Consider the following 25329-nt stretch of genomic DNA (forward strand, 5'->3'; position numbering starts at 1 on the left):
CCAAACCAAAAAAAAAAAAAACCCAAAAGCAAAACAAAACCAGTGCACAGGGTCTTGCACTTAATAAGGATTCACTAAATGTTAGTTCTTACGCATATTAAGACAAATGAGATTCACAGTCTTGCTTTAGAGAAGGCATTGTTTTATTTACTTAATAATCTATTGACTCTCAAGAAAGAAAATAAATGACAAAAAATTCTTCTTAGTGTGATATACACTACTCATTTAATCTATCAGATTATTTAAAAAGTCGAAGAGGTCAAATTTGCATAGAAGACTGTCTAAAATATTATTGAACATGATAATGAGAAATACATATTCAAATCTTGACCTGAGTAAATCCTCTTTGAGATTCATTTATCCCTTTGCCGCCTGCTTGCTCCACCGAGATGCCTGGTACAAACTGGTGCAGGCCGCTCTGTGGCTGTCATTCACATACACACTATCCTCAGCAACAACTGAGAAGTAACTTGTGCATGACAAGCAACCTCAGGGACCATAACTCAGATCTGAAATAAACAAATTAATATCTCCAGGCTCTATTACAGGCTCTTTAAATTGCATATTTGGATTCTATGAACACAGCAGGGTAAAAATACAGCATCCCAAATCCACCTGATAACATCGGGGCTTTGGCCCACATGTGGCTCACTGGTGATTATGTATTTGAATGAACGGCTTGGAGGGGAAATCCTGGATTTTGAAACATTATTTCACAGTTATAGCTTGCTCAATGGGAAAAATATTAAATTGCACATTTTAAGGTCATATCTCAAGGATTAGTTTCACTCTCTTCTAAGACTTAAATTAATTACCATAAACTATGAATGAATTGAACATTAGGGAATAACCTACTTAGTATTTTAAACAGAACATGCTGCAGAGTCAAATTCCAAATCCAAATTTGCTTGTACAACTCTAATACTGAGCAAAATATAAAATTCCTTAATGTCTGTTTATTGTAAAATAAAATCCAATTAGTAATAAAGGAAAAATAATATGAGTAGAGAATCAAATTCTTGGACCCAAGTATATTTCATCTCAAATAGCAAATGGACACATTATTTTTCCTTGTACTGAGATTGATATTATGACAAAATAGTCAATACTTTGCTCTTAAAAAACTTTTCAGCCTTTATGGTTTTTTTTTTAAGCACAAAAAATGAGCACAATACTTCCCTTCTTTAAAAGAGTATGCATTTAAAAATAAATTATATACATATTAACTCTGATAATTACTTTTGTTGATTTTAAGGCATGGGGATAAAAATTGCCAAAAATGAACATTGCTATTTACTAGGGTCATGCTTACTTACGTCATGATCTAGGAGTCCCTACCACTACTATCAGACTCACTCAATCTAGTGCCTTTTAAAACAATGTCTGGCATAAAGCATACTTACTTCTTTTGAACCATGTGTATAGTGTAAGGGAGATTCTTCGGGTACTCTCATAAACCCTCCATCCAGACTTCGCCTAAAGCATTCACAGTATGATTTTAACAGCAACAGTCTCAGGTATTTCTCACATAGCATCCCACTATGTCATCCACCACCTGCCTACGCTGAAGTCACAAAATAGGCCTCTCTGAAGGAATTTGAGGTTCTAGAGTCCTGGGTGTTTGGTTTCTTCATTTCACTAGTAGAAGAGTTTCTTTCTTTTATCATTGAGTTAATTATCTCGGTAGTAAATGACCACAGTTCTTTCCAGACAAGACAAAAAGGGGTAAGCCAAGGAGAGTACCAAGAGAGATGCTGTATGACAAGGTATCAGAGAAGACTTTGTGGAAAACACTGGAACAACCAAGTGCCAGGTTAGGAAAGGTGGGCATAGAGGTGAAATAACATGCCTGGGCTCCAGACACACCACCACTCAGCTGTCACGAAGATTCTGTCTGTATCCGTTCTTGACAGACCCTTCTCCCATACGGATTTCCTTGTGCCTATTTCATCTGCTGTATTACCTCCTCGTCTGGATTTGTGTAGAAGAAAAGGAAATCAAATTCCCTAAAATTACTTCACCAAAGTGATTTTACAGGACTTCTAGTCAAATTACTTCTAGAATATATTAAATTTTAATTTACAAAAATAGGAAGCAATATAAACCCTGGTTTTTAAAAGAAGTAGGGTTTGGATTTGTATGCCATCTCAATCTCTGCTCATTTTCTCTGTGTGAAAGAAGATCGCTTCTTAAAATTTCCTTAGTTTTTCCTATTCATGTTAAGAGTTACAACGTACAGGAAAATATAGAAAAGGGAATGAGTGATTCATGGATAAAGGGGTTAAAAAATAATGGGAACAAAAATGATTAAACAATGAGGGTGTCACAAACGATGTTGAGGAGAATGCCAGCTGAAGGAACACCATATTAGAAATACTACCACATAGCTTTATTTTATTTAGATTCTGGTTACAAAATGACACCAAAAGCTTTTATTTTTGAGAATTATTCATACCACAAATAAACCAAAACAGCTAAGTGACTAATGACACAATTCAAGGGAGGGAGAACCATTCAAGTCATACAAGAAGCATCATGTAGACTGGATTCAGGCATTGGAGAAATACTGAAGTGTCTTACACCAGAGAATGACATTATTTTAAAATCCTCACTAAGATCTTTTTTGAAAAATACATCAGAAAGATAAAGACTGAATTCTTCAAAACAAGTCAGAAGACTGTAGCAGAAATACATATAGCATTTATAATGGTAGCCTGGGAGACGGCAGCCTGGACGATGGGGGTGGCAGTGGGGTTAAAGAAATGTGACTGGATTTGAGCTGGGTTTAGAGAAAAAAAAAATGAACAGGATTTAGTAGTTGCAGAGTCAAAGCAAGAGTTAAAAATGACACCCAATTCTGACTATGTAACAAAGAGAATAAATTCATTGGAATAGAGATAAAAGACTACCAGCAAAGATTCTTAATAAAATAAGTTAATTGGGTTTGAATGTGTTGTGTTTGCATCATCTTAGAAAGATTCAGGTGAAGATGTTAACTAAGTTACTGAATATATAAATCTGGAGGTCAAGGAAAGATATCTGCTTTGGAGAAAAGATACAGGTTTAGGAGTCATTAGCAAATACATGGATCTGAAGATCATGGCAGAAGACAAGATTGCCTGGGATTCGTATAGACTGATATAAAGGACCTAAGCCAATATCTGTGCGTATGCCTTCTGACTTGCATGCAGACTTCAAGATTACTAAGGTTTGGCTCTGCCCCCAACACTGTCCAAGACATAGCAAAATATGCAAGCATCATTTTATTCAACTTCATTGCTAAGCTATTGTTTCTGTAACTCATGAATACTATTTATATGATATAAAACAATTCCTCCATATAGTTGCTTTTAAAATGAACAGTAGAAGCTATTCCCATATCTGTTTTCCACAGTTTACAAATATGTATACAAGAGTTCACGTAAGTCATTTATAAGAAGGATGAAAATGGGGTAAAAATTTAAAAAGTGAGTGTTTCTGCATAATCTTTCCATTTTTGTGAATATTGAAGTGTGCTATCCTGCTGGTATATTTTAGGGGAAAAATCCCATCATGATTTCAGAGTACATAATGGGCTCATTCTTTTTCTCACACATGTCAAATAAGATTGCAGCAATTTCTCTGTCTAGTTAGACAATATATTGTTTGGCAGCAAAATTTTGTATGGTAATTTAAGGCATTTCCCCATACATTTTCCAGGGTGTAGTCAGAAAAAAATTCTTTATATATGAAAAAATAAAAGGATCTTAGCCACGCCATCAATCCAATTACACCTGATAGCCCAGGTACAGAATCACTATGTGTAAAAAACTCAATAATTTCAAAGACTCTGTGGCAAATATAAAAATGATAAACATGTGAAAAATGTTTCCCAGATTCTACTAAACTATGTACTTTTTAATTTATTTTGTACTACCTATTTTTTATTAACCAAAAAGTTATATATGCATATAGTTAATTTCTGAGAAAGCTTTTAAAGACTACATTAAATCTTACAATAAAGTATTTATTTGGCCAGTTCGGTATACTTAGATGGAACTAAAAGCATGATGAAGTAATGGGATACATGATCATATGTTGGTAATCAAGACAACTGCAATATTAGTATAAAACTCTAAAATAAAACTATTTTAAGACTGAAATAAAAAGCATACCACCGGGAAATATTCTTCATGTTTTGTAAGATTTCATTTGCTAATAAAGTCATAAAAATGTGTTACTATATTTTTTTTTTAGAGTTCTTCTTCTAAAAAGTTAATTTTGTAGCTTTTTATGACACATGAAATTAATACTTTTTCTATTAAGTTAAATATAATAACTTATTCTAAAAGAAGAAAATAAGAATGAAGTAAGTTAAGCCCAATATGGGTGTAATTTAATTCATGTTTGTGAAGCTTCAGTATTTCTTTTATAGTTCTGGAACTAGTTAACATTTATCCAACTAACTAAAATGCAGAACATTTTGCTCTCCTTTAGTTAGAACGTACAATTAAAATTAAACTAGTTTATGGGATAATGAGCAACAGCATCAATTTTTGCTCTGAGATGTGTCTTCAGATGGGAATACAGGAAATAAACTATTGAAGTATGTATTCATTTATTTTAATTCAAAGTGGCATATGAGTCAGAGGTCTAATACATAAAATACAATAATAATAGCATGTTTATATAATTTTTATCATTTCATAATTTAATACATGTAGACTATTCATTTTCCAATTTATGACATTACACAAATATCAATCACAACTTCCAAACATTCGAACAAAGAAGCAGTATAAAGATAATGTTTTAGAATTGTATTTAAGTGAATATGGCTGAAAAATTTAGTTTGTAAGTAAGCAATGCAGATATCAATGTAAGATTTATGCATAGCCTCCCCCTTTTTTCAATCTTGTTGCATTTTCAAATGTCTACGTGAGTTTCGACAATTTAATTATATGTGCCTCAATCTTCTCTTCTGTATTTATTCCACAGATATTAAATGGATTTAATCAGGCAATAATATAAATCACAAAGAAAAGTGCTTGACATGGTAAGCAGTCAGCAAATAACAACTTTTATTACCTGTAATATAATCATCATCTCCTTTCATTCATTTTATCCCTATTCTTATTAGTGTCTTAATCATTCTCTTATTCAGGAATGGCATTATGCATATTTTGTATGTTATATGTATTAAATATCGTATTCCTACAAAAAGAAAGCTAGGTAAGAAAAATAAAATGCAGTTAATAAAATCATAAGGAAGAAAAAATATATTTACTAGTCTTAAAGGGGAAGTGGATCATCACGAATGTCTTCAACCTCATTGTCTTCACATCAAGTAGGATGAGGAAAAGGAAGAAGAGGTAGAGTTGATCTTGTGGTCTTAGAGGTGGCAGAGGTGAAAGAAAATCCATGCAAAAGTGGACCAAGTAGTTCCAACTTCCATTGTTCAGGGGTCATTTGTATTGTAGATCCTTTCATAAAATAGTTATTGACCACCTACTATGTGATAGACATTGTTCTAAGAGAGTGGAATAGATGAGTGATCAAGAAAGATGAACTTGCCATTTTGCAGCTTACATTCTGACATGAAGAGATCATAACCTAACAAACAACCAAATTACAAACTACATTAAAAGACAATACATGCTATGGGAAAAAAGAAAAACCAGAAAAAGGCAAGGGGACTGTGAGTACTGGGTAGGGATGGATGAAGGCTACTGTATTAAATAGATTGTCTAAGATCTCACTAAGAAAGTGTTATCAAAACAAAGAGTGGCTTTCACATGAGGAAGTTAGTTTTGTAAATACATGAGGGAAATACATTCTTGGTTGGGGAAAGCCTACTGTAAAGTTATTGCTAAGTGTTAGCAAAGCTAGCCAGCCAGGGCTGCTGCACAATGAATAAACAAGGCAATTGAGGAGATGAGGTCAGGATGACAATGGGCAGCCTGCTCTTGTAGGCAACTGCAAATCCCTGTCTTTTACTTTGAGTAAAATGGAGGACCACCGGAACTTTTTGAGGAGTCACATGATCTGTATGACCTATGTGTTTAAAGATGACCATGGCTACTATGTGAAGGATGGATTGTAAAGATACATGTACAGGAGCAGATAGCTGGGTTGAGAGAAGATAGTGACCTAGGCCAGGGAATAGCCCAGGTGAGAAAAATGATGACGTCGGCCTGGGTAAGAGCCCAGTTGAAAAAAGGTGATCACATAGGCCTGGGTAGCAAATGTTATTTGCTCTAATTTTTTAAAATCTGGGGGAAATACACATAAAATATTACCATCTTTACAATTTTTAAGTATGCAGTTCAGTGGTGTTAAACACATTCACAATGTTGTACAATCATCACTACCACCCATCTTCATAACTCTTTTCATCCTTAAAACTCTTTTCATCCTGAAACTCTGTATCTACTGAACAGTAACTCTCCATTCCTCCCTCTGCCAAGGACCTGGCAATGACCATTCCATGTTCCATCTTTATGATTTTGACTACTGAGGTGCATCATAGATAAGTGTAATCATACGGTATTTCTCCTTTCATGAATTGCATAATGTCCTCTTGGTTCATCCATGCTGTGGCACATGCCAGGGTTTCCTTCTTTTCACTTTCCGTCTACTTGTGTCTTTGGATATAATGTGAGTCTCTTATAAATAGCATATATTTGAGTCACTTTTAAACATCTGTTTTGTCAATCACTTTTGATTGGAGAGTTTAAACTGCTTTACATTTAAGGTAATTACAGTTTAGCCCTGCATGTTCACAATTCCACATCTATTCAAATGGTAAACCATGAATTTAAAAGAAATGAAAAAAATAAAAGATATCAATATGATAAAACAATACAAATAAAAAACCAATACTGCATAACAATAATTTACATAGTATTAAATATTATAGGTGATATACATGGTGTTAGTTATTATGAGTAACATAGAGATCATTTAAAGTATATGTGAGAATTGCATAGGTTGTAGGCAAATACTAGGCCATTTTAAATAAGTAACTTGAGCATTTGAGAATTTTGGTATTTGCAAGGGATCCCAGAACAAATCCTCTGAAGATTTCAATAAAAAACTGTACTGATAAGGAGAAGTTTATTTCTGTCATTTGCTATTTGTCTTCTCCATGCTTTATATCTGTTTTGTCTCTCATTTCTTGCATTATTGTCTTAATTTATGTTTACTTCATTTTTTTCATAGTGAAATATTTAAATTCCTTTCACATTTCCTTTTGTAGATATTCTACAGCTATTTTCTTTGTGACCACCATGGGCATTATATTTAATATCCTCAAATTATAACACTCTAATTTGAATTTATACCAACTTCACTTCAGTGACACACAAAAACTCTGATCTTCATGGCTTTATAACTGTTTTCATTGTTGATGTCATAAAATACATATTTATGTATTACATGTCCAGAAACATAAACTAATAATTATTTAAGTTCATTAATCTCTTCTAATTATTATTATTATTATTTTTTGAGACAGAGTTTCACTCTTGTTACCCAGGCTGGAGTGCAATGGCGCGATCTCGGCTCACCACAACCTCCGCCTCCTAGGTTCAGGCAATTCTCCTGCCTCAGCCTCCTGAGTAGCTGGGATTACAGGCACGCGCCACCATGCCCAGCTAATTTTTTGTAGTTTTAGTAGAGACGGGGTTTCACCATGTTGACCAGGATGGTCTCGATCTCTTGACCTCGTGATCCACCCGCCTCGGCCTCCCAAAGTGCTGGGATTACAGGCGTGAGCCACCGCGCCTGGCTCTTCTAATTATATAGTAAAAAAAGTGAAGTTACAATTTTACCAGCTTTTAGATCATTTAAAAAATGTATTAGTCTCTTAAATCTGTAGGAAATAAAAAAAGGAGATACAAATCATTTTTAAGATAATACTAACTTTCATTACTGCCATTTATTTACCTTTATTAAGATCTTTATATCTTCATGTGGCTTCAAGTTACTGTCTAGTGTCTTTTAATTTCACCCTGAAGGACTTCCTGAAGCATTTCTTGCAGGGAAGTTCTGGTGGCAATCTTGGAAGGAAGGTCTGGTGGCAATGAACTCTCTGAGCTTTTGTGTGACAGGGAATGTCTCAATTTATTTCTCACTTTTAAAGAACAGTTCTGTTAGATATAAGATTCTTGATTTATAGTATTTCTGTTTTAGCACTTGAGATATATTTTTTCACTGCCTTCTGGTCTCTATAATTTCTGATAAGAAATCTACTGGTAGTGTTATTAAGTGTACCTGTATGTAACAAGCTGCTTCTCTCTTGCTGTTTTCAAGATTCTTTCTGCCAGGGGATAATGCTGGGAGATGGATAACTACTACTGTGTTAACAGTTGAAATGGACCAAAATTAATGGCAATTTACTTCTCATGGCTTTCCCTATATTTTGCAATACTTTAATAGACTTCAGTAGTTATGGAATAGTTACATCAGACAGATTCTGCAATTGGAATTGTTGTCTAGGTAGGAAGACAGATTTCTGTTGCTTCCTACTTCATCATCTTCCCACAGTCCCTTCGCAAATTCATGGCATATTTTAAACATAAAACTACTAAGTTTGCCTGGCAGGTTGGAGAGAATGTGCAGGAGAGAGGAGTGAAGGGGATATCCATAGTTTCTGACACGACCAAGTAAAAGGATAAAGTGTTGTCACCAGCTGAGACAGTGTAGATGACAGAGTAGAAATGGGGTGAGAAGAATACTGGTTGAATTTGAAATGTCTAGATATCCATATAGTGATGTCAAGTGGATAGCTTCAAGTAAATCTTGGGAAGACTTATGCATTACATAAGGGCATGACACATATGACATCACAAAGGAAGCGTGGGTATAGATACAGAAGAGCACCATGGATAATCTCTAAGGAACTTTAGTATTATTAAGTTGTGTGGAAGAGTAGAAACCAGCAAACTAGGCTGGAAAATACAAGCAGTTTTGCAACAGGAGATAAAAAAGAGTCTTGTCCTGGAAGCCAATGAAGACAAAGTATCAATAACAGTTAAAGACAGACTTTAATTCCTATGATTTTTTCATTGTTGCAGAGGCAAAATCAGCACAAGTGGAAACTTACAGGAATAAGAATCATATTTCAATAAGGAAATGAAAAAACTGAACAGTGATATCTACTCAATATTAGATCCAACTGGCTTATGAGGCACTGAACTTTCTTTTTAATCCTAGAAATATTCATATACAGACTATGAGTAGCACAAATACTGTAGAAATGATTCCTAAATTGGGGCAGAGGATTCAGCCATATGATCTATGGGACACACTCCCAACTAATGAGTAGATTATTTCTGCCTCACTAACAACAGAGGAGAAATACATCTGCTTTTCCATCTATAGGCCTTTGAAGTCTTGGCAGTCTGTGCCCAGAATTATCTCAATGCCTCCTACGATAAAAGAAAGTGAATAATACAATAGTTTAATGCAAAGAGTCTTCGGTGCAGACAGACCTACGAAATGTTAACGCTATCATTAATATATTATGGGGCTTTAGGAAAGTGACATATATTTTTAAACCTTACTCTTCTTTAGAACACTCGCAATATACTTGAGAAAAGAAAATAGCAGTTCATTCCGCTTTTCTCAGTGTCTGAAATATACAGGTTAGTCATAAAAACTATAATTCTCTTAAGTGTAAGTTCCCAGGTTTAAGGACTATTTTACAATGTTTTAAAGTTAGTCATTCCTCTAAGCTTGAGTTTTAGACTATGCTCTTAATTTAAGCAGCATAACTATTCATAAACCAGAAATAAAACGTGTATTGTTTTTCCATAAAGGGAATATTTGAACCTGGTTTTTAAATTTATAATAGATTTTGATGGGTTTTGGAGTCATGTTTGGGGTTAAGTTTTCTACTGCATGTTTTAAGATACAATTTGCTTAAATTATAACAATGAACTATATAACGTAATGAGGTAAGGCAACAGACTATAAACTTACTAATGATGTTATTTTAGCAAATCAGTTCCTATGAGAATTTCCTTATATATAAAACGTGCAGGATAGTATTATTAGGATTTTGTGACAATCAAATGAGTCAGTATATGTAAAAACTATAAGATATTTGGCATATAGAAAACACATAATAATTCTTAGTTTTAATTATTTGTTCCTCCATTATAGGAAAAAAGCTTCTATATAGAACCAATCTTTTCTTTCATTAATTGCTTTACATTAGCCCAAACTATTTTCAAAATGTCTTTATTATTAGAATAATAAAATATAATAACAATCAAATGGCACAAAAGTGTCTGTTTATCTGTCTTACATTTATTTATATGTAAATGTATGCACGTATACATACATGCATGTATACCTCTTATACTCAAGAACAAACTCATTTGTTTCACTTAATAATATGTATTTTTGCAAATACAAAATTCCAACATAAATTGCTAGATATGCAAATGCTTTCAAAAGTCTGTGTCTTTGTGATATTAATTTTGCAAAACTGCTTTCTAAAATACTTGAGTCTGTACTCTTTAAGATATTATAGAGTGAAATTTTCCACATGCCCTAAAATCATTATTGATTATAATCAAAACATGTATGTCAGTTTGATAAAGAACAGAAGCATCTCAAATTAATCATAACTTGCATTTTTCTAAGAAGTAAGGTTCACATTTTTTTGAAATTTTCCTTAAATTATACATGTGTGATAGGAACATTAGCTGCTTCTTAAATTAGAAATACGGATTTCTCTATATAGAAAGGCATAGTTTTTCTATCATATGTTTCATATATTCATATGAATTTAGAATCTTCTTTTTGATTTTAGTAATTACATACATGACTTTGCTTGTACAGAAGTTTTAAATTTATGTTGTAAAAGAATTTATTCATTTACTTTTGGCATCAGTAATTTGCATCCTTTAAAAAATTCTTTTCCCTAATTAAACTTTATGAAATAAAATTGCCCATAACTCATTCTAGTATGTTTATTTATTTATTTATTTATTTATTGGCACTTAATTTTAGTGAGACACAGTTAGAATTTATTTTGGTGTATGAGATAAGATAGGGATTTGCTCTTCCTTTTCTTTTGTCTTATTATCTTACTGGTTATCTCTCTAACACTTATTCAGTAAATTATTTCTCCACACCCTTGTTAATATCTACTAATTATATATGTCCATGTTTATTTCATAAGGAATAGAAAATTGGTTTTATTAAATGGCTTTTTTGATCTAATAAAATTAGTGAATTTGCTTAAGTATGTTTAAAAACCTGATCAATCTTGCATTCCTGAAATGAACTACATTTGAGTATAATTTTCTAAGCTGATGGATGTGCTACTAAAATACATTTGCTAATATTTTTGTAATATTTCTTATTATTGTACAATAGACATAGCATAAAATTTACCATTTTAACTATTTTACATATGTATCATTGGCATTATTATTTTCAGAGACAGGGCCTATGTTACCTAGGTTGGATTTGAACTTCTGGGTTCAATGATTCTCCAATCTTGGCCTACCCAGTAGCTAGGAAGTAGCCACACACCACTATACCCAGTCCACTGTAACTAATTTTAAGTGCACGAATATGTGGCATTAAGTACATTTACATTGTTGTGCAACCGTCGATTTCTGTAACTTTTTCATCATTCCAAACAAAACTTTCATTCCTTCCACCCCAAAGTGCACAGTAACCTCTATTATACTTTCTGTCTCTATAAATTTGCCTGTTCTAGGAACCTCATAAAAGTGGAGTCAAATATTTGTTCTTTTCGACTGGTTTATTTTATTTAGCATAACATTTCAATGTTCATTTATATTGTAGAATGTAACAGAATTTCATTATTTTTAAAGGCTGAAGAATATTCCATTCTGTGTGTATGTCACATTTTATTTATCTACTAATTGTTGAGGATATTTGGGCTGTTTCTATCTTTTGGCTATTGTGAATAATACTTCTATGAACACTAGTGCTCCACACTTGGTAATATTTTACAGTTTTCCAATTAGTATTTACAAGTGAGGTTTTTCTACAGTTTTATTTTTGTGATGTTGTGAAACCCACATATTTTTAAGAAAGTTATTTATAAAATGGCATAAATCAAAAATGATATATTACACACATTTTTCATTATTTACACTAAAAATGAAAATAAAACTTACTCATAATTTTCTACATGGATTTAAATGTCTTTCAACAAGTTGCTTGACTTCAGGTCCTAACTTCAGAAAGGTATTAATAATCCCTTGATGATGCAAAGTCTCTTGATTTTAATGGTGATATTTCTTTTCTGATCTCTTAAACATCTGTCTATATAAAAAGTCGCTCCTACTGCAACAACAAAAGAAATAGCAGAAGATTCATCTGTGCTGTAATGAGTGTAGAGAAGCTTACTGAAGGCTCAGTGAGTTAAACAAACAAATGAATAAACAAGCAAATGAAGAATGGCAGGACTGTAGAGAAGGACATGAGATAAAAGATATTTTGGTTGTCACGGGGCCCTAAAGAAAGAATACGGGTTTGGGCACTTTTCAAAAAGTACTTGCATTTTAATGGTCTTTTTGGAGTATTTTTCAGTTTTCCAGCTGAGGGTAAATGTGAAAATAAGAAGCAACCCTCCCAAACAGGTAGAAATATTAGCCTGAGGTGTGAGAAGGAAAGGGGCAGGGGCTTTGTGACAGAATGAAAACAACTAGCTAAAACAGGCTGAATATTCACTGGACCTAGAAAAGAAGGAGAGACTGGCATGATTTCCGGAAGATCAAGGACATATTTGCAAAGGGTCATAAAACACGACGTGAGTAGAAGCACAACTAATTCAACTAATTCAGAATTAGAAATGCATGAGTCAATGTGGGATGGAAACAAAAAAAAATAAAAATATAAAATGGAAAAATAGTATCTGAAGTACATGGGATAGACATTAATTAAAAGGAGGGGTAATCAGAAAAGACAAATTCTAGACATAATACCACTGAAAATTTCTATATTTATCTAGAAAACAGGATTATTTCACATGCCACTCTATTGGAGAGAATACGGTCTACAACCCTTTGAATTTTTTTTCCCTCACAAAAATGTGAATCAGTGTCACATCATTTTCTCAATTAAAATTTAAATTCACAAATGAGGAGTTGGGAAACTGATATGAATGAAACTGAAATCACAAAGCCCATCAAATCCATTCTTCCATTTACTTTAGAGAAACAAAAAGCAATGCTGTGCAGTGGTCTGTGGTAAAAATAAAACAGGTTTAAGCTGTAAGCTACAGAGTGGCTTCTGGAAAACCATATTGCTTACAAAAATAGAGACATATTTCCAAGATTATAAGTGGTTACATTTGGCTTTGAAATGTAGTCGTAGTTTCCACATTTAGCAGCTATTCTTAAATGATCTGATAACTACTTAAAAGTCAGAGAAATCACACTCATCAAGTACTTGGACTTCGGTATTTCATCTTTTGATGTATAAAGAAGGAAGCACACACTCCATAGGAAGACATGGCAAGTTGCAACCTTGGATGGGACTTGTTCTAACCAGGCACAGAAGGCTGCCCCTCTTTCTGGGACTGAACAGATTAAGAAGTATTGAACAAGTAAAATGGTTTTAAACATATTCTAGAACTTTAATTTTCTGCATTAATCTACATAAGAAATGGATTTGAATACCATCACAGGGGAATGTGGCCGTGTTTGATCTTTAAAAAGACCAAATTTGGGGCAGATTCATACTCCTGGCAATATATTGATTTAAAGAGTTGGCAGTAACTCAAGAAATATAAAGTGGGCCTTGGGGCAAATTTAAATGAAGGAAAGGTCCGATGTATTTCACAGAATTCTAAAAGTACATCAAAAAGATACTGTTAAAAGGCATTGAGAGGCTGAATTGCCTAGGTGACCAAACAGGTACACCAGTAAGCAACAAGTAATTGCCCTTTCACAAGAGGAAGCCGCACTTTCCAGTCCTCTAATGGTCTCTCAGTTTACCCAGACACGTGCCAAACATTCCTTTTGCATGTCTAAGCAGTAACAAAATATAGCACAGCTTGTGCCACTTACATATATGTTGGTTAATTAGGTCCTACAAGGCACTTGTTTGTTGTGGCACAAGAAAATATGATATGGAATTTTTATCATTTCTCCAAGGATAATAATTGTCTTCATTAATATCAAATTTATACCCTAAGCTATGTTTTTATTCTTTTTGTATTGTAACAGCTTTGCATTTCACCACTAACTCATGATGTAATTGTGTTGAAGACATTTCAAACTGCAAGTAAACTCAACACACAAAGTTCCTACCCTACAAACAACTTACTGTAAGAAGCCGGTACCACGTTTACACATGATCAGGCAAAAACTGTGAGCTATGACCACTGCTTGCCGGAAAGAGACTGTAGGATGATTCTGACTGTAAGAATTTAACATCTCCACAATAGGTGGAGATGTTAAAATGTTAAAGAAATGGTGTATTGAACTATGAAGCACAGTATATGTGGATGAGAAATAGTCAATGTTAAGAATAGTGTTTGTTCTCCAGTCTCTCTCTCTTTCTCCCTCATTCTCTCTCTCTCTCTATACATATATATATATACACACACACACACACACCACACACCACACACACACATGCATACACACACCACACACGCACACACACACACCACACACGCGCGCGCGCACACACACACACACAATTATCTACTCCTTGCAAAGCAGGGCTAACTCAAAGTGCACTGAGAGTCAGCCTCCAGAGTCTTCTACATGAATCTCTTAGGAATATGGAGGAACAATTTGACATATTTGCCTTTGTAGAGGTTTAACTATCAAGAAAGAATTAGGGATTGGGTCAAAATGGTGGACTACAAGCAAGAAGCTCATGTGTACTGCTCTCTTGGAGAGGAAATAAAAGGACTAGTGAACACTGACCCAATAAGCTGATCACCTAAGAAACCACTTTGGGATCCATCAAGACAGGAAGGACACATAGCAGAGAAGAACAAAGCTGGGCAGTAGCCCATCTGGAATCAGTGTGTAGACAGGAGAAGCTCCCCACATGGGAAAGGTTAAGTGAGTAGGAGTCCCATGAGACATCCACACTTTCTTGACAGGACCTGTGCAGGACTGGGGATGGGAAAATGCCCCTGGCCCTGCTGCACTACACCACACACTTCTAAACAGAGGCAGGGAGCTACCAGTAGTTTTGGCAAAGGTAACTCTCAAGTCCACAGAGACCTCTCAAGCCTTGGACCCTGAAACAGACTGGTACCAGTGACATAGCCCTGACAGAAGCCACAGTCGCAATATGTGGGAGCAGTAAGATTGATCCATCCACTCTCACCAGACAAAGCTTGAAGCCAGCCTCTGGTCCAGTGGAGCCACTGCTGCTTGAACTCAGCTGGTAGGTACAGTCTTCTATTGTCTTAGAAAATACTCATATAGCACGGCAGGTGACTTCACCTACCCCCAACACTGGTAAGCAATGTGCACCACGCCTGCTAGATCTTTGAGCCCAGTGTCCTACTTCTGTCTGAACTCTATGGACAGGCACAACTATGTGTTCCTCCGGGCAGCACCCAGACAGTCATCTGACCCAACCACTCCCGCAGCACCTAGCTGAGTGGGACTTGATGGCTTGGGTGGTGACTAAGCAGGGAGGAGCCCTCACTGAAAGAAGTGTTCACAGGCTGGTGGAGGATCAGGGTGTGCCTCCCTCCACAGGGCCAAATAAAGCCTGTCTGCAGACCACGGCCTCTCCCTGAGAAAGCCCCATGGACCAAACATCCAACAAAAGAAATGTGGACTGAAGCCTGACTGAAGGGGGCTCCTCCAGGCCCGGAAGTAGACTATGTGAGTGGGTCATTCTTCTCTGAAGCATCACAGAGAACTACTGCCAAAAGTACCAAAAAACAAAACAGCCATGCAGCCGAGTAAGAGGCCATCTGCTGGCTAGTGCCCTCTTCTGGACTGTGGCCAAAAATACAAGACTAAAATATTTTCCCAGGATATTCCAGCTAACACATATGCACCCTGCTATACCACCATGGCTGCTGGCACATTAGAACAACCATGGATCCCACTACCAAAATGCACTGATGAAGCACTTTGGCTGGCATTCCCCATCAAACAGTTGTGGCCACAAACCAGGAACACGTTAGCCTCCCCAGCACAGCAGGTTCCTAACCTCAGGGGGTCAGAGAACAAAGCTGGGGACCTGGTACCAGCCCACTCAGGTAAGAACATGTAGCCCAGAAGAGCAGAACTGAGCCATGGCCCCCTGAAATATTCCGGAATCAAAGCCTGTTGACCGAACCCACCTTATACCAGAGTCAAACTGTCAAGGGCATCAAAGAAAATAAATGCAAAAAACCCCAACCAAAGGAAAGCAACTTCAAATATTAAAGGACCATCAGCCCACACAGAGAGAAAGAACCAGTGAGAACCCTGGCAACTCAAAAAACCAGAGTGTCTTCCTATCTTTAAACAGCTACATTAGTTTCTCAACAATGGTTCTTAACCAGGTTGAAGTGGCTGAAATGGCAGATACAGAATTCAGGATATCAATAGAAATGAAGACCATTGAGATTCAGGAGAACGTCAAAATCCAATTCAAGGAATCTAAGGAATGCAATAAACTAACACATAGAATAAAAGATGAAGTGACTATCTTAAGAAAGAACCAAAGTAATCTGATAGAGCTGAAAAATGGACTAAAGAATTTAATAATACAATCCCAGGTATTAACAACAGAATAGACCAAGCTGAGGAAGGAATCTTAAAGCTCAAACTCTGGTTCTACAAATCCACTCAGCCAGACAATTTAAAGAAAAAGGAATAAACAAGAATGAACAAAATCTATGCTAACATGGAATTGTGCAAAGAGGTGAAAACAACTCACTGGCATCCCTGAAAGAGAGGGAGAGAAAGCAAGGAACTTGGAAAATGGCATCTTGTGAGAGAGGCCAACATCCAAATTCAGGAAATGCAGAGAATCCCTGTAAGATATTATACGAGATGACCATCCCCAAGACACATAGTCATCAGATTTTCAATCAAAATGAAAGAAGAAACCTTAAAGGCAGCTAGAGAGAAGGGGCAGGTCATCTACAAAGAAAACCCAATGAGGCTAACAATAGTCCTATCAGCAGTAACCCTGTAAACCAGAAGAGATTGAGGGTCTATATTCAGCATTCCTAACGAAAGGATACTACAACCAATAATTTTATATCCTACCAAAGTGAGCTTCATAAGCAAAGGAGAAATAAGATTCTTTTGAGGCAAGCAAACGCTAAGGGAATCCATTAATACAAGACCTGCCTTACGAGAGGACCTTAATGGAGTGCTAAATATGGAAACAGATGACCATTATGCGCCACCACAGAAACACACTTAGGTATATAGACCATTCACATTATCAAGCAATCAAGTCTGCATAATAACCACTTAATAACATGACAACAGGATCAAATCCACACATATACAAACTAACCTTGAATATAAATGAGTGAAATAACCCAAATAATAGGCACAGAATGGTAGAATGAATAAAGAAGCAAGACCCAACTATATGTTCCTTGAAGAGACCCATCTTACATGCAATGATATCCAAAGTAATGGGATGGGAAAAAAATCTAAAAATAATGGGATGAAGAAAAAAGGTCAAAGTAATGGGATTGAGAAAAATCTACCAAGCAAATGGAAAACAAACAAACAAGAAAACAAAAAAATTGAGGGTCTGCTACTCTAATTTCAGACAAACAGGCTTTAAGCAAACAAAAATCAAAAGAGAAAAAGAAGTACATTACATAATAGAAGAGTTCGATTCAACAAAAAGACTTAACTATCCTAAGCATACATGCACGTATCATAGGAGTACCCAAATTCATAGAACAAATTCTTAGAGGCCTACAAAGAAACGTAGATAACCACACAACAATAGTGGGAGAACTTTAACACACCACTGACAGTGCTAGACAGATCATCGTGGCAGAAAACTAACAAAGATATTCAGAACCAGAATTTAACACTTGCCTAAATAATCCTAATAGACAGCTAAAGAACTCTCTATCCCTAAACTTCAGAATATATATTTCTCTCTGCACATGGCACTTTAAAATCGACCACACAATTGGCCATAAAACAATCCCTGGCAAATTAAAAAAAACTGAAATCATACCAAGCACACTCCTGGACACTGCAAAATAAAAATATAAATCAATGCTAAGAAGATTCCTCAAAACCACAGAATTACATGGAAATTAACCTGCTCCTGAATGACTTTTGAGTGAACAATAAAATTATGGCAGAAATCAAGAAATTATTTGAAACTACTGAGAACAAAGATACAACATACAAGAATCTCTGGGACACAACTCAAGCCTTATTAATAAGAAAGCTTATAGTGTAAAATGCCCACACAAAATAACTAGAAAGATCTCAAATTAACAACCTAACATGACACCTAGAGGAACTAGAGAAACAAGAGCAAAGCAACATCAAAGCTAGCAGAAGATGAGAAATAAACAAAACCAGACCTGAACAGAAGGAAGTTGTAACATGAAAAATACACAAAAGTTCACATCCAGGTATTGGTTTGTTGAAGAATAAATAAGATAGATAGACCACTACCTAGACTAATAAAGGAAAAATAAAGACATGGTCTAAGTAAACACCAAGAAACAACAAAGGGGACGTTACCACTGTGGGGATCCCACAGAAATGCAAAAGCTTTCAGAAACTATTAAAAACACCTCCATATACACATGCTAGAAAACTTGGAAGAAACTGGTAAATTTCTGGACGCATACAACCTCCCGAGATTGAACCAGGAAGAGACTGAATCCCTGAACAGACCAATAATTAAGTCCAAAATTGAATCAGTAACAAATAGACTACCAACCAGAAAAAGCCCAGGACCAGTTGGATTCATAGCCAGATTTTATCAGATGTATTAGAAGAGCTGGTCCCATTCCTACTGAAACTATTCCAAAAACATAGAGGAGGAGTCCTTCTTCTCTAATTCATCAGGATGATGAGGCCACCATCATCCTGATACTAAAAGCTGGAAGAGACAAAACAAAAAAATTAAAACTCCAGGCCAATATCCTTGGTGAACATAGATGCAACAGTTCTCAACAAAATACTTGCAAACCAAATCCAGCAGCAGATTAAAAAGCTAATCTACCACAATCAAGCAGGTTTTATCCCTGAGATATAAGGTTGGTTTAACATATGCAAATCAATAAATATGATTCATCACATAAATTAAACTAAAATCAGAAACAACATGATCATTTCAACAGATGCACAAAATTATTTCAATAATATTCAATATCCCTTCATGTTAAAAACTCTGAACAAACTAAGCATTGAAGGAACATACTTCAAAATAATAAGACCCATCAATGAAAATCCTACTGCCAACAACATACTGAAAGGGCAAAAGCTGGAAGCATTCTCCTTCAAAACCATAACAGACAATGATGCCCTCTCTCACTACTCATATTCAACACAGTACTGGAAATCCTGGTCAGATAAATCAGGCAGGAGGAAGAAATAAAAGGCATGCAAATGGAAAGGGAGAAAGCGGAACTATCCTTATTTTCAGATGATATGATTTTGTACCTATAAAATCCCATAGTGTCTTCTCAAAAGCTCCCAGATCTGATAAGGAACTTCAACAAAGTTTCAGGGTACAAAATCAATGTATAAAAATCAGGAGTAGCATTTCTATACACCAACAACATCCAACCTGAGAATCATATAAAAAAATAGAATCCCATTCACAATAGCCACACAAAAAAACATAGAAATACAGTTAAGCAGGAAGGTGAAAGATTTTTATAATCAGAATTACAAAACACTGCCTGAAAGAAATCAGACAAGACACAAACAAATGAAAAAAAAAAACATTTCATGTGTACGGCTTAAGAAAGAATCAATATTATTAAAATGGCCATACTGTTCAAAGCAATTTACAGATTCAATGCTATCCCTATAAAACTACCAATGATATTCTTTACAGAATTAGGAAAAACTATTCTAAAAGTCATATAGAATGAAAAAAGAGTCCAAATAGCCAAAGCAATCCTAAGCAAAAAGGAAGAAGCTAGAAGCAACGCATTACCTGACTTCAAACAATACGAGACTACAATAACCAAAACAGCATGATATTGGTAGAAAAACAGCCACATAGACTAATGGACCAGAATACAGAACCCAGAAATAAAGTCACACACCTACAATCTCCTGATCGTCTACAAAGTCAAACAAACAAACAACAACAACAAAACAAACAAACAAAAAACAGGCAACGAGGATAACTGGCTAGCCATATGCTGAATATTGAAACTGATATTTTCTTTACACTACTTACAAAAATAAACTCAAGATGGATTATAGACTTAAAAGTAAAATCCAAAACTATAAAAACTTTGGATGATAATGTAGGAAATACCATTCTGGAAATAGGCTCTGACAAAGATTTCATGACAAAGACACTCGATGCAATTGGAACAAAAGCAAAACTTGACAAATGGGTTGTAAACTAAAGAATTTCTGCAGAGCAAAATAAACTATCAATGGAATAAAATATACCACCTACAGAATGGAAGAAAATATTTGCAAACTATGCATCTGACAATGTTCTAATATGCAGCATCTATAGGGAACATAAAAAAATTAATAAGGAAACCCCATTAAAGAGTGGGCAAAGTAGATGAACAGCCGCTTTTCAAAAAACATACATGTGGTCAACAAGCATGTGAAAAAATGCTTAACATCTCTAATCATTAGAAAAATGCAAATCAAAAGCACAATGAGATACCATCTTACACCAGTTGGAATGGCTATTCTTAAAAAGTCCAAAAATTGCATATGCTGGTGAGGTTGCCAAGGAAAGGAAATGCTTATACACTGCTGGTGAGATTGTAAATTTTATCAGCCGCTGTGGGAAGCAGCTTTGCAAATTCTCCAGGAACTTATAACTATTATCTGACCCAGCAATTTCCATTATAGTATATATACTTAAAGGAATATAAATCATTCTACCATAAAGACACATGCACACATATGTTCATCACAGCACTATTCATAACAGCAAAGACACAGAATCAACCTAGATGTCCATCAATGGTAGGCTGGATTTTTTCTAAATGTGGTACGTATAAACCATGGAATACTATGCAGCCATAAAAGAAGTTACCGTGTCATTTGCAGCAATACAGATGGAGCAGGAGGCCATTATCTTAAGTGAGCTAATGCTGGAAAAGAAAACCAAATCTACATGTTCTTACTTGTAAGTGGGAGCTAACATTCAGTACACATGGACAAAGAAGGAAACAATAGACACTGGGGCCTACTTGAGGGTTGAGGGTGGAGGAAGGTGAGAATGGAAAAACTACCTATGAGGTACTATGCTTATTACCTAGGTGAGGAAATAATCTGTACACCAAACCCCCATGACACACAATTTACCTATATAATAAACCTGTGCATTTACCCATGAAACTAAAACAAAAATTAAAAAGAAGTAATTGCTGTGATTCAGAAACATTTGCAAATGCAAACAGATGTGCAACATCTATTTCTCTATTAATCTCTTTTGCAAATAAATATTATTGTATATTTTTAAGGTTCACAGAAATATGTTATGAAATACATACACAAAGTAAAAAGGTTACTGCAGTGAAGCAAAGTAATATACTCACCGTCTGAATAGCTGCCCATTTGTTTTATTTGTTTTTGTAGGGAAGAGCAGTTACAGTCTACTCATTTAGCATGAATCCCAAATACACGTTTATTAATTTTATTACAAATATATAAAGCCAATTAAGAAAAACTGCTAATTAAAATAACTTAATATTATAATATGGCATATTTTCCCCAGGTTAAATTATTAAATATAAAGCACCAGAGCTAGATAAATCATTCTGAAAGAGCATTTTTATAATTTAAATTTTAAACTTCATTTAATTGCTTGTAGTATTCAACTAAGCAAATTAACTTGAAATTGGAGACTAACTGAAACATAATCTATCCAAAAAAAGTCATGTAGTCAGGTCTTGAGAAGGCCATTTCGTCAAGAATTGCTATAGTCATTATTTGCTCTTTGGGAAGAATGTATCATCACCACATGAATTATTGGTACAAACAGACAGCAGGCATCAAGGGGAGAAATGGTTCTGAGAGAAAGCTGTATAAAGCAGATTTTTCACCAGTGTAGCCCCCTGAAGGATAAATCACTTTTGTATTATAAAAGATTAAACTTTAAATCCATAAATACTGTTGTACTCTGCTCAACAGCTCATAGTATCACACCACATCACACATTTTACAGCTCATAAATGTACATCAAATACAGCTCAAGTTTAGTGACCATAATCTTAACTCTATTTCCCTGATATTTTTCTAATAAGTAAACAATAAACAGCAGGAAAATATCACAACTTTTATAATAAAATACGGTTTGTTTTCAAAAGACTATTAAGTATCAGATATAATTTGTTTCCAAAATATTATGATTGATTGTTGTAGTATAAAAACAAAAGAACAAGGTAGGTCAACTTTGATAAGTGAGTATAGTCTGCTTCTCAGAATTTCACTCTTTCTCTGTAAAAGAGCTCTAAAGGTCTCTTTTGTGTGATAATTAAATGAAACGAATATACCTTTAAAAATAAATTAAAGAGGTTTGGCAGGCTATTACTCATTTAAAGAAATGATAAATTTTCTCAAGCATGACTTGTTATTTGAGACTGTTCCATACAACTATTATATTAACCATCAGGTGCTATAATTTTTCACATCTTCCACATTTAACATGAAAATGTAATGCTAATATGTGGGCTCGATCAGTCAAGTTAAAAATGTAACGTTCACCAAAATTGAAGAATCTAAAAAAATAGTAACTGTACTAAAGATTTCCATCTATAACAAAAGCATGACCCTGAGCAGTTTATAATTTTTTCAGTTACCTCATCCGTAAAATAAAAGTTTTATATATTCTCAGACTTCCAAGATTAGTTCCAGCCTATGCATTCCATGATTTTAAAAATTGTAAGAGATAAAACAGTTTGCTGGTGATCTGTGGTTCACAGCAGTTAAGAATATGCAGTTTTATTGTTTGAGCATTTTCTTATACATTATGAAATTAAACTAAACACAGAAATTTGACACCATAGAATATTCTTATTTTGGTATTCATCATTCTGAATCAAGCATAGACTCTAGTAACTATCAGCATAAAACCACTTGAAGAGCCATCAAGACTTTAATGCCTTGTATATCTTGCCAACTTAATTTGATCAGAGACTATAGAACTACATTTTTATTTAGAGGCGAGTATTAAACTGTCATTGACTTTCCCACATCCAGAGAATACAAAAATGTTAATCCAAGAAACATCATCAAGTTATGCCATATTTAATTATATGATTTAAGAAAAGAATCTTGTATTCAAGATTATGCTGGTTAATAGATCAAGTGAAAGAGGAAACATTATTCTTTATACTCCAACATATTTCTACCTTATTTTACTACTATGCAAATTTTTCATGGATATTTCTAAGACTGCCCAATTTAATATTCAAGAGAAGATTATTATAAAGCAAATCTAATAAAGTTTATTTTTAAAAACATATACCTATTTAACACGGCTTTCCTGCAACAGAGTCTAGCTCAAAACAAAACAAAACAAAACACAACAACAACAAAACTAAACAAAATTGCACGCCCAAAATACTTCATTTCAAAGACAAATTTTATGGTTTGCTGGGCTTTAACAATTGTATCCCTGTTTGAAATAATTATAGACAAAGCATCTAGTTAATTATATTTACCAAAGTTTATCATATTAGAAGACAATTGGTAAACTAGAGCATTTATTTCTGTAATCATTACTATCAGGATAATTACATGGTCCTTGCTTCGCATTCACTCTTCAGAAAGTAAATTATCAGCTTGAATCGTTGAATTTACATTTTAGCTTCCTCCATTCATTTCACCAAAAAAAATCCCTCCTTTTACCCACTGACATTTATGAATATAACTGATGAAACCATGCCACTGAATGCTATCTTTCATTATCAATGATCTACCAGTGAAAAAATAATTTAAAGAAAGATATAACATTAAGAACCATATCATAATTATTTTATGAATGAGCCTTGAATATAGAAGGCTATAGGTTATAATCTAAGAGTCTAATAACCACCATGCGATTTTCTTAGATATATTAATAATGATTCCTTGCTGATTTTCTAATGTTACATGTTTAGTATCATTAACTCTACTCCCTTTTATAATAAGGATATACATTTTAACGTGAACCAAACATAGTCAAATGGATGTTCATATTTGGACAAATTGATGAATCATTTATATTTTGAATAAATGAATAAAATATCTGATTTTGCTTCCTACATTCACAGAACAAAAACGCCGTAGCCTTCACCTGAAAATTACCCTCATCATTGCACTTTCAAAAATTTTCCTTCTCTATGTCAATATCATGTGCTTGCATACATTTACCCAATAAGGCTTCAAATATTTATTTTATAAAACTCAACAAATAAAATGTCATCTTATTTTATCATTTTTTTCCTCAATTCTATGAGAGCAAAGTATATTTGGTAGTACCTTTGGGTATTGCTTGACAGGAATCAGTACTCTTTCTGAGAGCTTTATGTTTTTGTTGCTGATGACATCAAGATATTTCTTTTCTTCGTCTTCCTTTTTTCCATCAGAACCTTGAAATTTTTCAATTTCTGGAAAAAAAAATCACAAGAAGAAGACAAGTGAAATGAGGAAAAATATTATCATAAATATGCTGATTGTTCATATTATTTCTCTTCTCAAATAACATTTTGATGAATAAAAGGCCTGAAACGAATAGATATGTGAATGCTGCTACTGTATTTAAGAGAACCTATGTCAACTCAAACTAAAAAGTGATAATTGAAGATGTGACTGTGTCTTCTGTGAAACAATTGATGAATGTAATTAATTTTTAACATCTTCAAACACAATAAAAAGGTAAAATACATCCTTTGATTATTTAAACTATTTTAGCAAACATAAGTTTTTCCAGCAGCAATAAATAAAACAAAATACATTTTAAGAATATGTGCTTTATTTTTACTCAGAATTATTCCTAAGAAAATAAAAATAATTAAGATGGTAATTACTAAGTTAGCTAAAATAGGTAGTAAAGAAAAAATGCATGATATTTTACAAGGGTTATAGAAAAGTCATATAAAGAATGAAATCAAATCTATAAATGGTAACATTGGTATTCATCAGTATGGCATTATTTATCTAGATATTCAAGAAAAACTTTAGAATGTTACCA

At 34.3% G+C, this 25329-nt stretch overlaps 1 protein-coding gene across 1 annotated transcript in view; it reads right to left on the reverse strand.

The window, feature by feature from the left end:
* KHDRBS2 (KH RNA binding domain containing, signal transduction associated 2) overlaps positions 1-25329 on the reverse strand; it is a 621992-nt gene that overhangs the window by 497842 nt on the left and 98821 nt on the right. The window contains exon 2 of the mRNA XM_037737261.1: positions 24618-24745. Coding sequence (XP_037593189.1) covers positions 24618-24745 — 128 coding nt within the window. The remainder of the gene's footprint in view (positions 1-24617; positions 24746-25329) is intronic.

This window comes from Cebus imitator, unplaced genomic scaffold (genome assembly GCF_001604975.1).
Source record: "Cebus imitator isolate Cc_AM_T3 unplaced genomic scaffold, Cebus_imitator-1.0 Scaffold36, whole genome shotgun sequence".
Lineage (NCBI taxonomy): Eukaryota > Metazoa > Chordata > Mammalia > Primates > Cebidae > Cebus > Cebus imitator.